Here is a 15,795-nt window from a genome sequence, read left to right on the forward strand (position 1 = left end):
CCACAGCTACAGGCCTGCGGCCTTCCCCCGCCCTTTCATTTTATTGGATAGGACAGAGAGAAATTGAGAGGGGAGGGGGGTTAGAGAAGGAGAGAGAAAGACAGACGCCTGCAGACCTGCTTCACCATTTGTGAAGTGTCCCCCCCTCACAAGTGGGGAGCCGGGGCTGGAACCCGGATCTTTGTGTTAAGTACTATGCGTGGCACTGCTCCTCCATTTTTTCTTTTTAAATTTTATTGTCTTTATTTATTGGATAGAGACAGAGAGAAATTGAAAAAGGAGGGGAGGGAGGGAGGGAGGGAGAGAGAGAGATGGAGAGAGTTGCAGCCCTGTTTCACTATTCGTGAAGCTCCCCTCCTGCAAGTGGGGTTGGGGGCTTGAATCTGGGTCCTTGCACACTGTAACATGTGCGCTCTGCCAGGTGCCCCACCACCCAGCCCTTCTTTCCATTATTTTTTAAATACTAAAATAAATCACTGCCTTGCCCTTAGTATTCTGCTTCGTTACTGTTCATTCCCATCCATGAACTGCTAAAGAACTAGAGTTTGAAGTTCTTAGCAACATAGCAAAGTATTCCCATGAAGAGCAATTGCATGTATTTGAAGATAAGAAATTTATGAATATTTAACATGCAAATGTATCAACAAAATATTCTTTTAAAAGAACACAGCTCACTCATGAATAATAACAGAGGGTCTAGGTCTGAACTGAGATCATCTTTTTTTCCTTTCCAAAAAAAGAGACTTGGAAGAAGAAAATGGCTTCAACTACCTTGGCCCGGCACTGGCATAAAACCTGCCAGTGAGGATCGCTGTAGGTTCCACTCCAAACTCTCACCTGCTGTGTGATGCCATTTTCCTCGCTCACATTTTTCTTCTGGCTAAAGTATATAATATGTGGCCTCATTAAGAAGCCCAGAAAGGCCAGGCTTGAACCCCTCAGCTCGGACTTTCTGCTTTCTCCTTCTTTATCACATCAAAACAAAGGCTCTGGGATCTAATGAACAGCTCTCTGATTACAGCAAACAGTATAGTATATGCTTGGAAGTTGTTAAGAGAGCAGATCTCAACTATTCTCCACACACACACACACACACACACACACACACACACACTTAGGTGACAGTGGGGGAAATTCTGTGATATGATGAATGTATGAACTAACCTTACTGAGCTATTGATTTTACATTACACATGTGTATACAATCACCGAGTGGAAGACCTGAAATTTACATGATACATTGTGTCTATTATATCTCCATGAATCTGGAAATAAAGCCATAGAGAATCCAAGAAAAGCCCCGTGCATTTCTGGAAGGGTCTCTTTGGTAAGCACAGAGAAGAGAGAAGACATTCAAGGGACCAGGGAACTCCTCAGAGAAATTAAGGTGCACATCTGGCACCCACCAAAGAAGGAATCATCTGAACGGGCCAGGCTTGCAAATCCAGCCAACACACAACTGATTTGCACTGCAGTCTACCTGCCTAGGGCATTGCAGTTTATGCATTTGGCTACATTAACTCAGTTGAAAAGCCTGCATTGCCCAAGTGACAGTGGTTTCACAGTGACCTATAATTGGCTGTATGTGAATGCTACTGACGTTGCAGTCAGAGAAGAGGGACCAGCCCTAGGATCCACAGACAGTGATGCCACAAAAGCCACTTGCCTCACTCCAGCTTGCCAGTGAGGGGAAGATGAGTTGTCTCTGTTGGATAATGAAGTGGGTTCCAGAGAACAGGGGAAAAGAAAGGAGTAGCAGTTGTGAAGTCCCTGGGAAGGTCAAACATGGCTGAGGTAGTGAAGATGTCGGCTGCTTAAATGAGGCAAATCCCTGTGAAGAATTAGCTAAGTGGGACTTAGCTAAGTACCACGTGTCACCATGTGTCAATCAGCGATGCTTTTTTTTTTTTTTTTTGAGACGTCTTTACTGAAGAGTACATTTATGAATATACTGAACAAACCTTTCTACTTTCAGAGGGGGATTTAAAATGGTTCACTATATCAGGTTAGGTAAGCCGCTTTTTAACAAGTAGACCCACTAAGACATGAAATGAAGTCAGTTGGGGTGAGTCCACCTGTGTGGGAAACCTGCGCGTCTGACCAGGTTGCCCTGGACTCTGAGTTGTAGACATCCTGCTTCTTTGTCTGTGTCCCAATCATTCTGCTTCTTAATGAAAACAAGAGGGAGTGATTATACCTCCTGTGGCCATGCCATTTATGCTGTCTGAAAGGCACTTTACGTGTGGCACATTATCTCACACATCTGGAGTTTACCAAATTAGCCAATTATGCTGGAGCTCATAAAATGAGGCCTTAAATGTCATTTAACTAGAAAATATTATAATCACCAAGTGGTCTGATTGTAAGGTGATACTTGGGGCAGCATCAGCGGTTACAGAAAACAAATCATGAAACAAAACACAGTTCAAATACCCCCCAAATGCAACCACATATCTTCTACAGTCATACTTTCTGAAGAATACCATATTTCTGAAGGCACCAGCAATCAACATGTTTCTCATTTGAAGCGAAGTTTAATCTGGCTTAGTTGTTTCCTAGTTATTTGCCTTGGGCAAACTAATGCCCAAGAATGTTTTTTTTCCTTGTAAGAAAATGAAGTAACCTGCACGATGAGATCTGACTCCAAAGAGATGTAAAACCACAGAGACACGGAGCTATCTGCAAGGGGCAGGACAATAATTAGACCACCAGTCTCAGTTATCGGAAGTTTGCGAGGCTGCCTCAGTCACAAGATTGTGTTGACTGCGTATACACTAGCCTCCTAACACTGTCATACTGCACTTGAAGGGTGACATAAGGGCTGTTTTGGGTGACCTGGGAGGTGGTACAGTGGATAACTGGATTCTCAAGCTTAAGTTCCCCAGTTCAATTCCTGGCATTGCATACAGCAGAGTTGTGCTCTGGCTCTATCTCCTCTTCCCACTCTTTCTCTGATCACTAAATAAACCGATTTTTTTAAATGGAGTTTTTTTAAAAAGCTGTTACAAATTGCTATGTGGGGGTCAGGTGGTAGCGCAGAGGGTTAAGCACAGGTGGCACAAAGTGCAAGGACCAGCCTAAGGATCCCAGTTCGAGTCCCCGACTCCCCACCTGCAGGGGAGTCGCTTCACAGGCAGTGAAGCAGGTCTGCAGGTGTCTGTCTTTCTCTCCCCATCTCTGTCTTCCCCTCCTCTCTCCATTTCTCTCTGTCCTATCCAACAATAACGACATCAATAACAACAACAGTACTAATTACAACAATAAAACAACAAGGGCAATAAAAGGGGGGGAGAAGCAAATTAAAAAAAACTGCTATGTAGATTTGAGGGTAGGAATTCCAAAAGTGTTAGCAAAACTATGTAAAAATTAAGGATTGAAAGTCACTGCTTTTATATGGTCTTCTTTACTTTCAATAAATAGTATAATCTGACTTTTGGTGAAAGGAGATGTGACTCTGGGAAAATTATTTAGCTTCTCTCATTTTCAGTGACTTGATACAAAGTATAGAGCTAATATTGTGTTCTCCTGAAATTAATAAGTGGAAAGTGGCTAGGATAGTACCTGGGACACTGAGAGGAAAAAATAATAGTTTTATGTCATGTGTTTATTAGCAGAATAAATTAAGCTCTGTTAAGTCCTTTTATCATCATTAAGAGAGATGGGCTAGAAAGCACTTATAGTAGAGGGAGAGGAAGAAGAAAAGAAAGAACACTGAAGTAATGGTTTCTGCTAGCATGATTTATAATCTCTTGACCCGTCTATAAACATCTTGACAACTCTCTGAAAACAAAGGCAAGTACAACTGAGGCTAGGAAAAGTTTTCAGGAGATATTTTATTTTTTAAGGGAACACTTTATTAGTTTTTATTTAAAATTCTTATTTATTTTTAATGAGAGATCTAGAAAGGGAAAGAAGAGACCAGAGCACTGCTCAGCTCTGATTTATGGTGGTGCTGGGGATTGAACCTGGGATCTCAGAGTCTCAGGCATAAAAGTCCTTCGTAGCACCATATCACTGTCTTCCCAGCCCCAAGAGATATTCTAAAGCAAAAGGAAGTGAATAGTGATACCAGTTGCTGCCAGGAGAGTTGACATAATGAAGCTTCATGGTTTTAAAGGCACCTAACCAACTAGCCTCCATTGTGATGTTTTCTGGGATCACTACTAAAAGATGCACGTTTTAGCTTATTGTTTGGTCAAACCAGAAAAGATGAAGAATCATAGAGATGATGGAATTCTCTCAACAACGGTGAATTCCTTCCTTGCAAGCATTCCCTTCTCTGTTAGAAAAAAAAAAAAAAAAGACAGGGCCAGCCATTTTCACCAAAGCTAACTAAATATGATTCCATATGGTAGGCCCAATTACTTAAAATTTGGAAGGTTTTTTTAAAATTTTTTATTTTTAACAATTTCACCTCTATAAAGTTAGGCAGGTTGAGAGGGTTGGGTGGTAGTGCAGCGAGTTAAGTACAGGTGGCGCAAAGCTCAAGAACCAGCATAAGGATCCCGGTTTGAGCCCTGGCTCCCCACCTGCAGGGGAGTCACTTCACAGGCAGTTGTAAGAGCACTGTTCGGCCTTGATATGGTGATGCTGAGGATTAAAAGTGAGACCACAGAGCCTCAGGCATAAGAACCTTTTGCATAACCATTATGCTATGGGGGGGGGGGGGTAGAGGGCTTTCCTAGGAGGCTTTTAAAGTTGTAAAAGGACTTGGACTCCTGCAATTGAGCTATTGTCCTTGGGAAACATAAACATGGAGTAGAGAAGAGGGGAGTTGCCTCGCTCAATGGTGATGCATCCTGTACTTTCTTACAGTGGAGAAAGGGGGGTCTGCAGAGATTCTAGATCGATTAACAGATGTTAAGTTTTAAAAAAAATAGTAACATTGGTATCAGTGGGCCCTTGCACATGTGCAATCTCACTGCTTTGGGCTGACTTTATCAGACACAGAGACACTGAGAGAGATGGAGACACAACAGCACCGAAGCCTCCCCCATCCTGTAGCACTTCCTTGCACCGGATGGTGGGGAGGTGCTAGCAAGGGACCAGGCAGAAACCCTGCCAGGTGAACTATCTCGCCTGCTCCTCTGGTAAGGTTTTAAGCACCAGAAAAAGCCTGGCGTTCAAAAAAACCTTTAATTCGCAGAAGATGGGGGAGAAAACCAGGAGAGATGAATTCTCCAAATTATGTTAATAGTCCAAAATGTCCTCAATGCACCTGAGTGAGAAAGTCATTTCTGAAATCAGACTATAGTCTAGAAGCTAAGAAAGAACATGAAAAAGCAAAAGCAAAAACAAACAAACAAACAAAAAAAAACCAAAACAAATAAGGGGCTGCTTTTACTAGGACATAAACTCAACACAGCCTGTGTTAAAATGTTTTCTTTCCTTTTTTTTTTTTTTAAAAAAAACTCAAGGCCTTGAAAGGTTCTTATGCTGTATCGAGAATAAGAGTCAACTTTTTCTTTCATATTTTTTACAAGCATTTCCACGTCTGAGACTGGAGTTCTCTGGCTTTTGGCTAACAACATGTCCAGATCTAAAGAAATTATAGAAAGAATGTCAATTTGCTTGAGAAGCAATTAGACAGACAGTCTAGGAAAAGGCCAATTTTACTATGCAGGGACCACACATACTGTATGTTTGTTATATTACTTGATATCAAAGCAGAAACATCAAATTTTTTTTCCCCCAAAACACACATGAAATGAAGAGCCCAGTTAAGTAACTCTGGCTAACAGACTCCCACATCCAATCCAGTGGTATCTGTTACAGCTTATAGAAGTTGGCAATGCTGACATTCAATTTTTTTTTTTTTTTACTGGAAGAGACAGTTTCATTGACTATATAGTATAGTATGATTTCTTTAGCTTTATATTTTGGGTAAAGTGAACATGATTTTGATTTCTGTCATCAAGAATGCAGGTATATGCTCAGTGTGTGACATTTTGGTTTCATTACTACAAAGTAAGAACTTACTGATCTCATGCCAGTAGGTGACTTAAAAATTTCCATCAAAGCCACAATCATAATCTTGCGAGGGGGTGGGGTGGGGTAGGGAATCCATAGAAAGAACTGTGGACGGGGGGGGGGGGGGGGGGGGGGGGGAGAAATAGAGAACAAGCTCAAAAAAAAAAAAAGCTGGATGAGACAGGCTGTATTTTATATAGCACATGCAAATGAAGAAAGAAAGACTGGTACAAAGCCTGTGATAGTGAAAACCAGGGGGAGACTTGAATGAAAAAGGATAGTTTCTGAGGTGGGTCAGGGTTCTCTAGGAGCAGTGAATAGCATGCAGAATAAAAACAAAACAAAAGTCATGGGAGAATGAAAACCCAGGGGATAGCAAGTCTTTGTTATTCCTAGAGCAGATCCTGGAGGAAATGGGAGGGTAACAGGAGGGGAAAGCACATCAGGAGAAGGAGTTTAGACTGTATTACGGGGTCCTATTTCAGTAGTCTTCAAGTACAACTGAGATGAAGTAATTATGAGACTGTGCTAATGCCACAGTGATAGATACAGGAATGGAATAGAGTAGAACACGGGGAAAAGAACAAGTAGGAAATTCATGTGGGTGGAAATCTAATGACATAAATCAGAAATTCTCCTATAGTTATCAGACCAATATTGTTAACATTACTAATATCCTTTCAAGGCAGTTTCTATTATACTCATGTTTAGCTTTTAATCACATTATCGGAAACATTTAGAAAACTAGGAAGTCACACCTTTAGGCATTTTCCCTAATAAAACTAGAAAAATAAAGTATAAATGAAAAAAAAGCCATAGTGTAATATACCAAAATGCTGACATCAATATCTGTGGAGATTACATACCCTTCTGTTCGGAAAATCATTCGAAAGCTGTCTCCTAAGCTCTTATAACTGTTTGGATCAGTTGCACATCTTTGAATCTGGAACCTAGAAACAAAATCAAACACGCCAAAGGGGGGAGGGAAAAATAAAAGCAAGTTAGATATTTGCCAAATGACTTCTTTCATTTTTCCAAGCCTTAGGAAACTCAGCCTTTTCAGATTAATCTAAAATACCCTAGGGTTTGCTATAGATTTTATTGATGTATTTCCTTTATATAATCTTTACCTTATTTTTGTAGCCTTTAAAATTATCAAATTTCTCTTTAATAAAAACTGTAGATAGAGGGTTCCCCCCATATAATGCTTTTTAAAATTTTTTATTAGTAATTTAATAATGATTAACAAGATTATAAGATAACAGGAGTATCATTCCATACTGTTCCTACCACCAGAGCTCCATGTCCCTTTCCCTCCCTTGGAAATTTCCCTCTTCTTAGCCAGGCAGATGTATCCTGAGGCGTTTATACATTTTTCTTTTGTGAAAAGCACACACAGATGTTCATAGATTGTTTAAGTGCATCATTTGGAAATCCAAAGATGCATGTGAAACAAGTAGCTCTATTTCTTGTCTTAATTAGCGCCCCTTGATGGTAATTTAATACAAAGGCTAAAAATACAGAGCAGCTATCATGACCTAACTTTGATCCAGATTATGAATCTAGAATCATCCTGACAGAAAGAAGAAGACTATAGAGCACTAGTTCAAGTTGTCCTGTTACTACTACTCCATCATGGAGCAAAGTTGGTCATTCTGGGTACCTCAGGCAACCTAGGTCTTTTTAGACACTCGGTGCTGGATATACATTTAGTGCTCAATAAAAATGTTTTGGACTGGGGAGAGGCTTAAGGATTATACAAAAAGATGTTCATGCCTGATGCCTCAAGGTCCCGGTTTCAGTCATCTACATCGCCATAAACCAGAGCTGAGTGGTGGCTTGGTAAAATGAATGACTGAATGAAATGTGTTGAAAAAAAATGTGTTTTATTTTAGGAAGTTTTTTTTCTTCTCCTTTATGGATATGATTATGCATCTCAGGACTCTAATTTTGAAATGTGGATGTTTTCAACATGAGACTATTAACTTTTCCTGTTGTATTTTGCCCCGGGGGGTTGTTTCTAAGGAGGTTTATAATAAGTGCTCTCTTTCCCCTAGCTTCCAATTGTTCTCTTCTGGTTTTGTTTGTCTGCTTACTCCTTATGTTAACTTCCTTGTCCCAATTCTGACTTCAAGCTCCTTCTCCCTCCTGCCATCTCCTTCACAAATTTCCCAACTATCTTTAAAAAAAACATAAAAAGCCTTGTACTGCTTACTTGATTGTGTTTTTCTGAGAATGCTGCATCTATGATATGAACACAACTTCCATCTTTCTAAGCATTATGTATTTTTAAAAGACTTTCAGGCTTCCAAAGTGGCTGAAAACTGATACAACCACTCCCCCAAATGGAATGGGTAGCAGGAGTAACACTTTTATAAGAATGGAAAGTGAGGCTGGATTCCATTTGATTTTGTAACGTGAAGAGTTGCTGAATATGATTTGAGCAGGAGAATATCTGTTCTAAGATGGGGAAGTTGAATCAGCCAGCAGAATGCTTGGCACATACAAAACCCTAAAGATATGTGTTGTCTGACTGAGTGGATTAGAATGAGAGTGTGGAGGGTAGAATCATTAGCAAAGCAATATGATAGCCTGGGGAGAAATAATGCTCCCATTATAAACAGAAGTAACAAAATATAATGAATGAGGTAAGCTTGTCGGGGAGTCCTTTTCCTCTTCAGGTAAAACATTTGTGCGATTCCACGTTTCGCTTTAGTTTTCCTTCAGCCCAACAAGTACTAAATATTTCCAGTCTCAGACCTCCTACCACTAAAGTTTAAAATATCATAAAACTCATTTTCACCATAGCTTGTCAAACACACACCTACTAGGATGATCATTCTGAGAAGATTAGTATTTGGATCCCGGTGGCAGTGCACTCAGCTGGTCATACAGGTCACCACACACGAGGACCCTGGCACACATTTCCAGTCTCTGCTACAGAAGGAAAAATTCAGGGGCTCTTAAGTGGGGCTGCAGGTGTGTCTCACTGTCTATCTCCCTGTCTGTTTTCTCCTCCCCTCTTAATTTCTCGTTATCTTATCAAATGCAAGAAAAATAAAATAAAATAAAAAATTTAAAAAATGATAGTTTTCTGGGCAAGAATTCTCTCTCTCTCTCTCTCTCTCTCCCCTTGTCTCCTTGCCTCCAGGGTTATTGCTGGGGTTCAGTGCCACCACTATGAATCCATTGTTCCTGTAGCCTTTTTTTTTCCTTTTTTTTTGGGGGGGGGGGATAGGACAGAGAGAAATTGAGAGGGGAGGGGAAAACAGAGAAGGAGAGAGATAGACACCTGCAGACCTGCTTCACCACTTTCCAAGTGACTCTCCTGCAGGTGGGGAGCTGGGGGCTTGAACCAGGGTCCTTGTGTGGGTCCTTGTGCTCCCTACTAAGTATGCTTAACCTGATGCGCCACTGCCTCCCCCCCCCCCAAAGAATTACATCTCTTAAATTTAAATTGCATGAAGCTCATTAGAGGAGCAGGGACGATTACTACTAGCTCATTTAAACTGTTTCAGATACAGAGGTGGATTTGGTATGGCAACAACTACTGGCTCTGAAAACCAAGTCAATGGTACTGTGTAGACATAAGAATGTGATGTGGCCACACAGATGCACAAGGTCTGGTATTTCTGAATGACTGCCTGTAGATGAGTTATTTTGGAATCAAAATGAGTTAACACCAAAAACACAATAGTACAATGGGACACCTCTCTACAGATTTACACAACAAATACTTTGGAGCCTGGAGGGCAATTTTGGAAAATATGGCTGTGATTCTACTCAAAAACATGAAACTCCATCTCTGGATTTGTGTATCTGGCACCTGTATTCATTACTGAGCACAGAACCTTGTGCTGAAAAATTGAAAACCTTTCTCCATCTTTACAAATATCATTTAGCACAGTTTTCCTATTTGATAAAAAAATTATCTGTTCACAGTTTTCCTCATAATATCTGTAATAATCTTAACTGCCTCCATCAAATAAATGCCTCTCTACATGCTTCCCACCATGGGCCCTAAACTAGAAACTACCAGTTATAAAATACACACACACACACACACACACACACACACACATACACACACACACACACACACACACACACACACACACACACACACACACACACATATATGTTGCAGGGGCCAGGTGGTGGTGCACCTGGTTGAGCTCACGTTATAATGCACAAGGACCCAGGTTCAAGCCCCCAGTCCCCATCTGCAAGGGGGAAAGCTTCACAAGTGGTAAAGCAGGGCTGCAGGTGTCTCTCTGTCTCTCACCCTCTCTATCCCTCCCTTCCCTCTCAATTTCTGACTGTCTCTATCCAATAAATAAATAAAGATAATAAAAAAATAAAAATATGTTGCCACTTGGCATACGATATGACACATTTTACAAAAACCCAGGACACTATCTCCTTTCTCAAGCAGCACAAATAAGTGCATACTGGGAAAAATAATTAAAAACATCAGAAAAAATACCCAAGATGTCAAATGTGGGACTAAACTGTCCAGATGTTCATTGGGGGGAGCAATTACTGTTTTCTGTGGATGGTCAGGAAGAATTTCAAGGAAGGAGAAGGATTTGAGTGGGTCCTCATGGGATGCAGACAGGCAAAGAAAGTAAGCCAGGAGGAAGTGTTTGAAGTGGAGGGGGAATGAGAGGACAAAGATCCATGGGTGAAAGCTGCCCTTTTAAGAGAAATGAGGGGACAGATGCCCACCACTGCCAACTGCCACGACCAGGGCTGACGGCACTGACATGCTCACAGTGGATAGAGGTCAGGACTGGCTGGAAGAGGACATATAAATGGAAGCCCGATATACAGCATGTGAATTTTATTTATTTATTTATATTCTCTTCATTTATTGGATAGAGACAGCCAGAAATTGAGAGGGAGGGAGAGAGAGACACATGCAGCACTACTTCACCACTCACAAAGCTTTCTCCCTGCAGGTGGAGACTGAAGGCTTGAACATGGGTGTCCCGAGCATGGGTTTGTTTTTTTTTTGCCTCCAGGGTTATTATTGGGGCTCAGGGCCTGCACTATGAATCCACTGCTCGTGGAGGCTATTTTTTCCATGTCGTTGCCCTTGTTGTTTATCGTTGCTGTTATTGTTGTCATTGTTGGATAGGACAGAGAGAAATGGAGAGAAGAGGGGAAGACAGAGAGGGGGAGAGAAAGACAGACACCTGCAGACCTGCTTCACCACTTGTAAAGTGACCCCCTGCAAGTCGGGGAGCGGGGATTTGAACCAGGGTCCTCATGCCAGTCCTTTTACTTCGTGCCATGTGTGCTTAACCTGCTGCGCTACTGCCTGGCCCCCATCATGGGAGCTTTTTATCCTGATCCTTACTCGAGCACTTTAGCTAATTCTGTGGCAAACGCTAGAAGAAGAAGCTAATTCTGTTGAATATGTCTCACAGTTATGTGAGCCTGGTGCTAGAAAGACGGCGAAAGAGGCAACAGAGTGGTGAAAGCAAGCTCCTACAAAGTCCAGCGCGACAGTGCATCTGTGAGGGCGCCATGTGCAAGAGCCAGGTTCAAGCCTGCCCTCTGCCACACTGAGGGAAGCTTTGGTGCTGTGGTGTCTTTTCCTCTCTCGCTCTGTCTCTTTATAGCTGAAAAAAAAAGTCAGACTGGAGTGGGGAAGATCTGGTGACGATAACAGCAACAAAAACTGAGATAAAAAAGAAGAAAGAGAGAGAGAGAAAGAAAAGAAAATAGACTGTAGCTCCTCTTTCTTTTTTTAAATTTGAGACATTCAATCAATTTTCCCTTCTCATATTAATTAAATAGTGATTTATATGACTACAAATTAATAGGAGCGTACATAAACACCATTCCCACCACCAAAAGACTGTGTCCCATCCCATCTCCCCCCCCTCCCCCCCACGTGAAGCAGAACATCCACCCTCCCGCTCAACCGAGGGTTTTTACTTTGGTGCCCTACTCTAACTTCAGTCAAATCCCTCTTTGAGTTTCCCTTTCTGTTCTTCTTTCTCAACTTGTGTTTATGAGTGGGAAAAGAGACCGTAGCTCCTCTTTCACTTCCTGGATTAAAGAAGTTAGCTTTATCGTAGTCCGGGAGGTGGTGCAGTGGCTAAGGCACTGGACTCTCCAGCATGAGGACCTGAGTTCAATCCCCAGCAGCACATGTACCAGAGTGATGTCTGGTTCTTTCTCTCCCTCCTATCCTTCTCACGAATGAATAAATAAAATCTTAAAAAGAAAAAAACAGAAGTCAGCTTTATCTAGGATGTCTATGTGCTCATGTGCTACCGAACTGGGCCTTCTGTCAGTTTATGCAAAGTTATATACAGAATACTCATCTAAACCAACATGACTATGGAAAGTCTAGCTGCAAATTCTTTTTTATTCCCCCAGAACATAGTCGTCATATTCACTCAATTAACGAGTTCTTGAAACTATATGCTATGCACTCCACTCTGGGAAAGGGATATATATATATATGTGCCAGGTGGTAGCGCACCTGGTTAAGCACCCACATCACAGTGCACAAGGATGCAGGTTCAAGCCCCTGGTCCCCACCTGCAAGGGGGAAAGCTTCATAAGTGATGACTCAGGGCTGCAGGTGTACCTCTGACTCTACCCAGTCATAAATAAACAAATGTTTTTAAAAAAGACATACCCTGCCTTTTAGAAACTTTAGTCAGATGTGAGGATAGATGACTGCAGTCTACAAAGACTCTCTAGGAAGAGTCTCTCAGAGTACCAGCCATTCACCGACATGTCTTATCACACGGAACACACACCAGCATCACTTTTATGGAGGTGATTTCTATCTGCAGTGGACTGTTTCTGACAGAAAATCGTACTTTTCAGAAGGGGTGGAGAATGAGGGAGGACAATGGACAGGTCTTTTCGGTCTGGATATCTGTGGTGAATTGCTCCCCACCCACCTGGGGTCCAGGAACAAGGACAAGCCAGTGGGATCCTTGAGGAGGCTACCACTCAGAAGCCGGGTACCAGGTGATACAAGGACATTGTGCTAATTATAAGTGGGAGCCACAACATCAAAATCACACTTGGTGAATTGTGTGTGGGGGAGCAGAAAGATGGGAAGACATAGTACCCACTAATTCCTTAGTGAAGTTTCCCTCCCGTTCTGGACTGTGCTAGCCAGAGATCCCATCAAACAGGCCAGGGCAGGCACAGCCATTGCTTGCTCTGGGCATCTCACAGACAGCCTGTCTACACTCCTCAGAGGATGTGCATGCACTATCTCTGCTACTCGAGGCTTATTCTGATCACAGAGTTATCAGTTCTTCTGAGGAATCGGCTTCCAGTTGACGTAGTTACAGTGCATTTTGCTCCATCATGTAAAATGGCAATTTCCTTCATTAGAATGAAAATGTGCTGGTTAACTGGCAAGTTGGACAAGGGAGTAGCACTTGAGAAATATTCAGCGCCTGACATCCAAGTTGGAATACAGCAAAGCCAAGGAGTGTGGCTCACACATCCTGTGCTCCAGAATCAGAGGTCTTATCCCGACAGGCTCGGAACACAGCACAGCACCCCACCCCCCAACACACGCACACGCACACACACACACACACACATACACACGAGCTTATCATTCAGCATTCTGTGACCATGAGGCCATTTCTGTGAGTATCACTGGGTGGGGGAGGACTGCGCAACACTCACAGAGGCCCAAGCATAATCTTAAAAGCTAAGAACTCAGGGAGTCAGGCGGTAGCACAGCAAGTTAAGCGCACGTGGAGCGAAGCGCCAGGACTGGCACATGTATCCCAGTTTGAGCCCCAGGCTCCCCACCTGCAAGGGGGTCGCTTTACAGGCGGTGAAGCAGGTCTGCACATGTCTGTCTTTCTTTCCCCCTCTCTATCTTCCCCTCCTTTCTCCATTTCTCTCTGTCCTATCCAACAACAATAACAATAACAACAACAATAAACAACAAAGGCAACAAAAGGGAAAAAATAGCCTCCAGGAGCAGTGGGTTTGTAGTGCAGGCACCAAGCCCCAGCAATAACCCTGGAGGCACACACACACACACACACACACACACACACACACACACACACACACACACACAGGCTAAGAACTCAAACTTACTCTGATAACAAGTATTATAAGAGGAGACAGCACAATGGCTATGGGTGAAGACCTCATGCCTGAGGCTCTGAGGCACTGAGGTCTCAGGTTCAGTCCCCAGCACTACTACACACCAGAGCTGAGCCGTGCTCTACTCTCTCACTATATCTCTTTTGCTAAAATAAATAAATTATATATATAATCTTTATTTATGTATTCACTAGAGACAGCCAGAAATCGAGAGACAAGGGGGTGATAGAGAGGGAGACAGACAAAGACACAGCTGCAGCCCTGCTTCACCACTCGAAAAGCTTTCCTTCTCAGGTGGGGACTGGTGGCTCCAGCTGGGGTCCTTGTGCATTATAACATGTGCACTCAAGCCAGGTACACCACTACACAGCCACACACACACACACACACACACACACACACACACACTATGTGTATATGTATATGTATATATCTGAAGAACGTCCTCATTTACTAGAATAATTTTCTTAAAATTCATCAAGAACCAAGCATTTCTCCCTGATTCCTTTCCTTACTAAGAGCAAATTTCAGACTAGTCTATTGTTGATTCTCCCCTTTTTTTTTTGCCTCCAGGGTTATTGCTGGGGCTCAGTTACAGCACTACGAATCCACTGCTCCTGGGGGGTCATTTTTTCCATTTCATTTTTGAGAAATTGAGAGGGATGGAGATATAGAAAGGGAGAGAGACACCTGAAGACCTGCTTTGCAGCTTGTAAATGGATCCTTCTGCAGTTGAGGAGCTGAGAGCTCGAACTAGGATCCTTGCACGGGTCCTTATGCTTCTTACTATGTGTGCTTAACCCGGTGTGCCACTGCCTTCTCCCCTTAATTCTCAACACAGTTAGAAATGCCATATTAAGTATTCAGCTTGTCTGAGTATTTCCTAAGATACAGACATAAGAAGGATGTCAGTAAGAAACAGCCTAATGTCACAGTCTTTAAAAAAAAAAAAAGGCTGCAGGACGAGGTTGCTTGAAAATCCCCCTTAATTCAAATGTGTGCACAGCCTTCATCCCCAAAGTAAATCACACCTATAAGTTCCAGGTGATCTGAAAATGGAATCTTTCTTTTTTTTTTTTCTTTTTTCCTCCAGGGTTATTGCTGGGCTCAGTGCATGTACCATGAATCCACCGCTCCTGGAGGCCATTTTCCCCCCTGTTGCCCTTGTTGTTGTAGCCTCGTTGTGGTTATTATTATTGCCATTGTTGATGTTGTTCGTTGTTGGATAGGACAGAGAGAAATGGAGAGAGATGGGGAAGACAAAGAGGGGGAGAGAAAGACAGACACCTGCAGACCTGCTTCACCGCCTGTGAATCGACTCCCCTGCAGGTGGGGAGCCGGGGGCTCGAACTGGGATCCCCCAGCTGGAACCGGGATCCTTATGCCGGTCCTTGCGCTTTGTGCCACATGTGCTTAAACCACTGCGCCACTGCCTGACCCCCAAAATGGAATATTTCTATTTGATATGACTTGGTATTTCCTGGACTTGGGAATGCTAAAATAAAGTTTTCCATTTGAATGGAAAGTTATAGTGGTCACAGACTTGAATCATGCACTAAATCATCTCAAATGTGACATTCTGTACTTTCAGACAGTCAAATGGAAGGGGAACATATGTCATCTTAAAAAAACAAAACAAAACAGTGAGGCTAGGTGTGAAGATGGTTTGGGGTGTGGAGGTCTCTGAATCCACAGGCACCCCTGGGTGTGTGT

At 42.5% G+C, this 15,795-nt stretch overlaps 1 protein-coding gene across 4 annotated transcripts in view; it reads right to left on the reverse strand.

The window, feature by feature from the left end:
* SLC25A21 (solute carrier family 25 member 21) overlaps positions 1–15,795 on the reverse strand; it is a 564,588-nt gene that overhangs the window by 158,702 nt on the left and 390,091 nt on the right. For 2 of the 4 annotated variants that reach the window (XM_060175443.1, XM_060175445.1), the window contains exon 3: positions 6,837–6,920. The exons of the other annotated variants lie outside the window; for them this stretch is intronic. In XM_060175443.1, coding sequence (XP_060031426.1) covers positions 6,837–6,920 — 84 coding nt within the window. The remainder of the gene's footprint in view (positions 1–6,836; positions 6,921–15,795) is intronic. 4 annotated transcript variants of the gene reach the window in all.

The sequence above is a fragment of the Erinaceus europaeus genome, chromosome 16 (genome assembly GCF_950295315.1).
Source record: "Erinaceus europaeus chromosome 16, mEriEur2.1, whole genome shotgun sequence".
NCBI lineage: Eukaryota > Metazoa > Chordata > Mammalia > Eulipotyphla > Erinaceidae > Erinaceus > Erinaceus europaeus.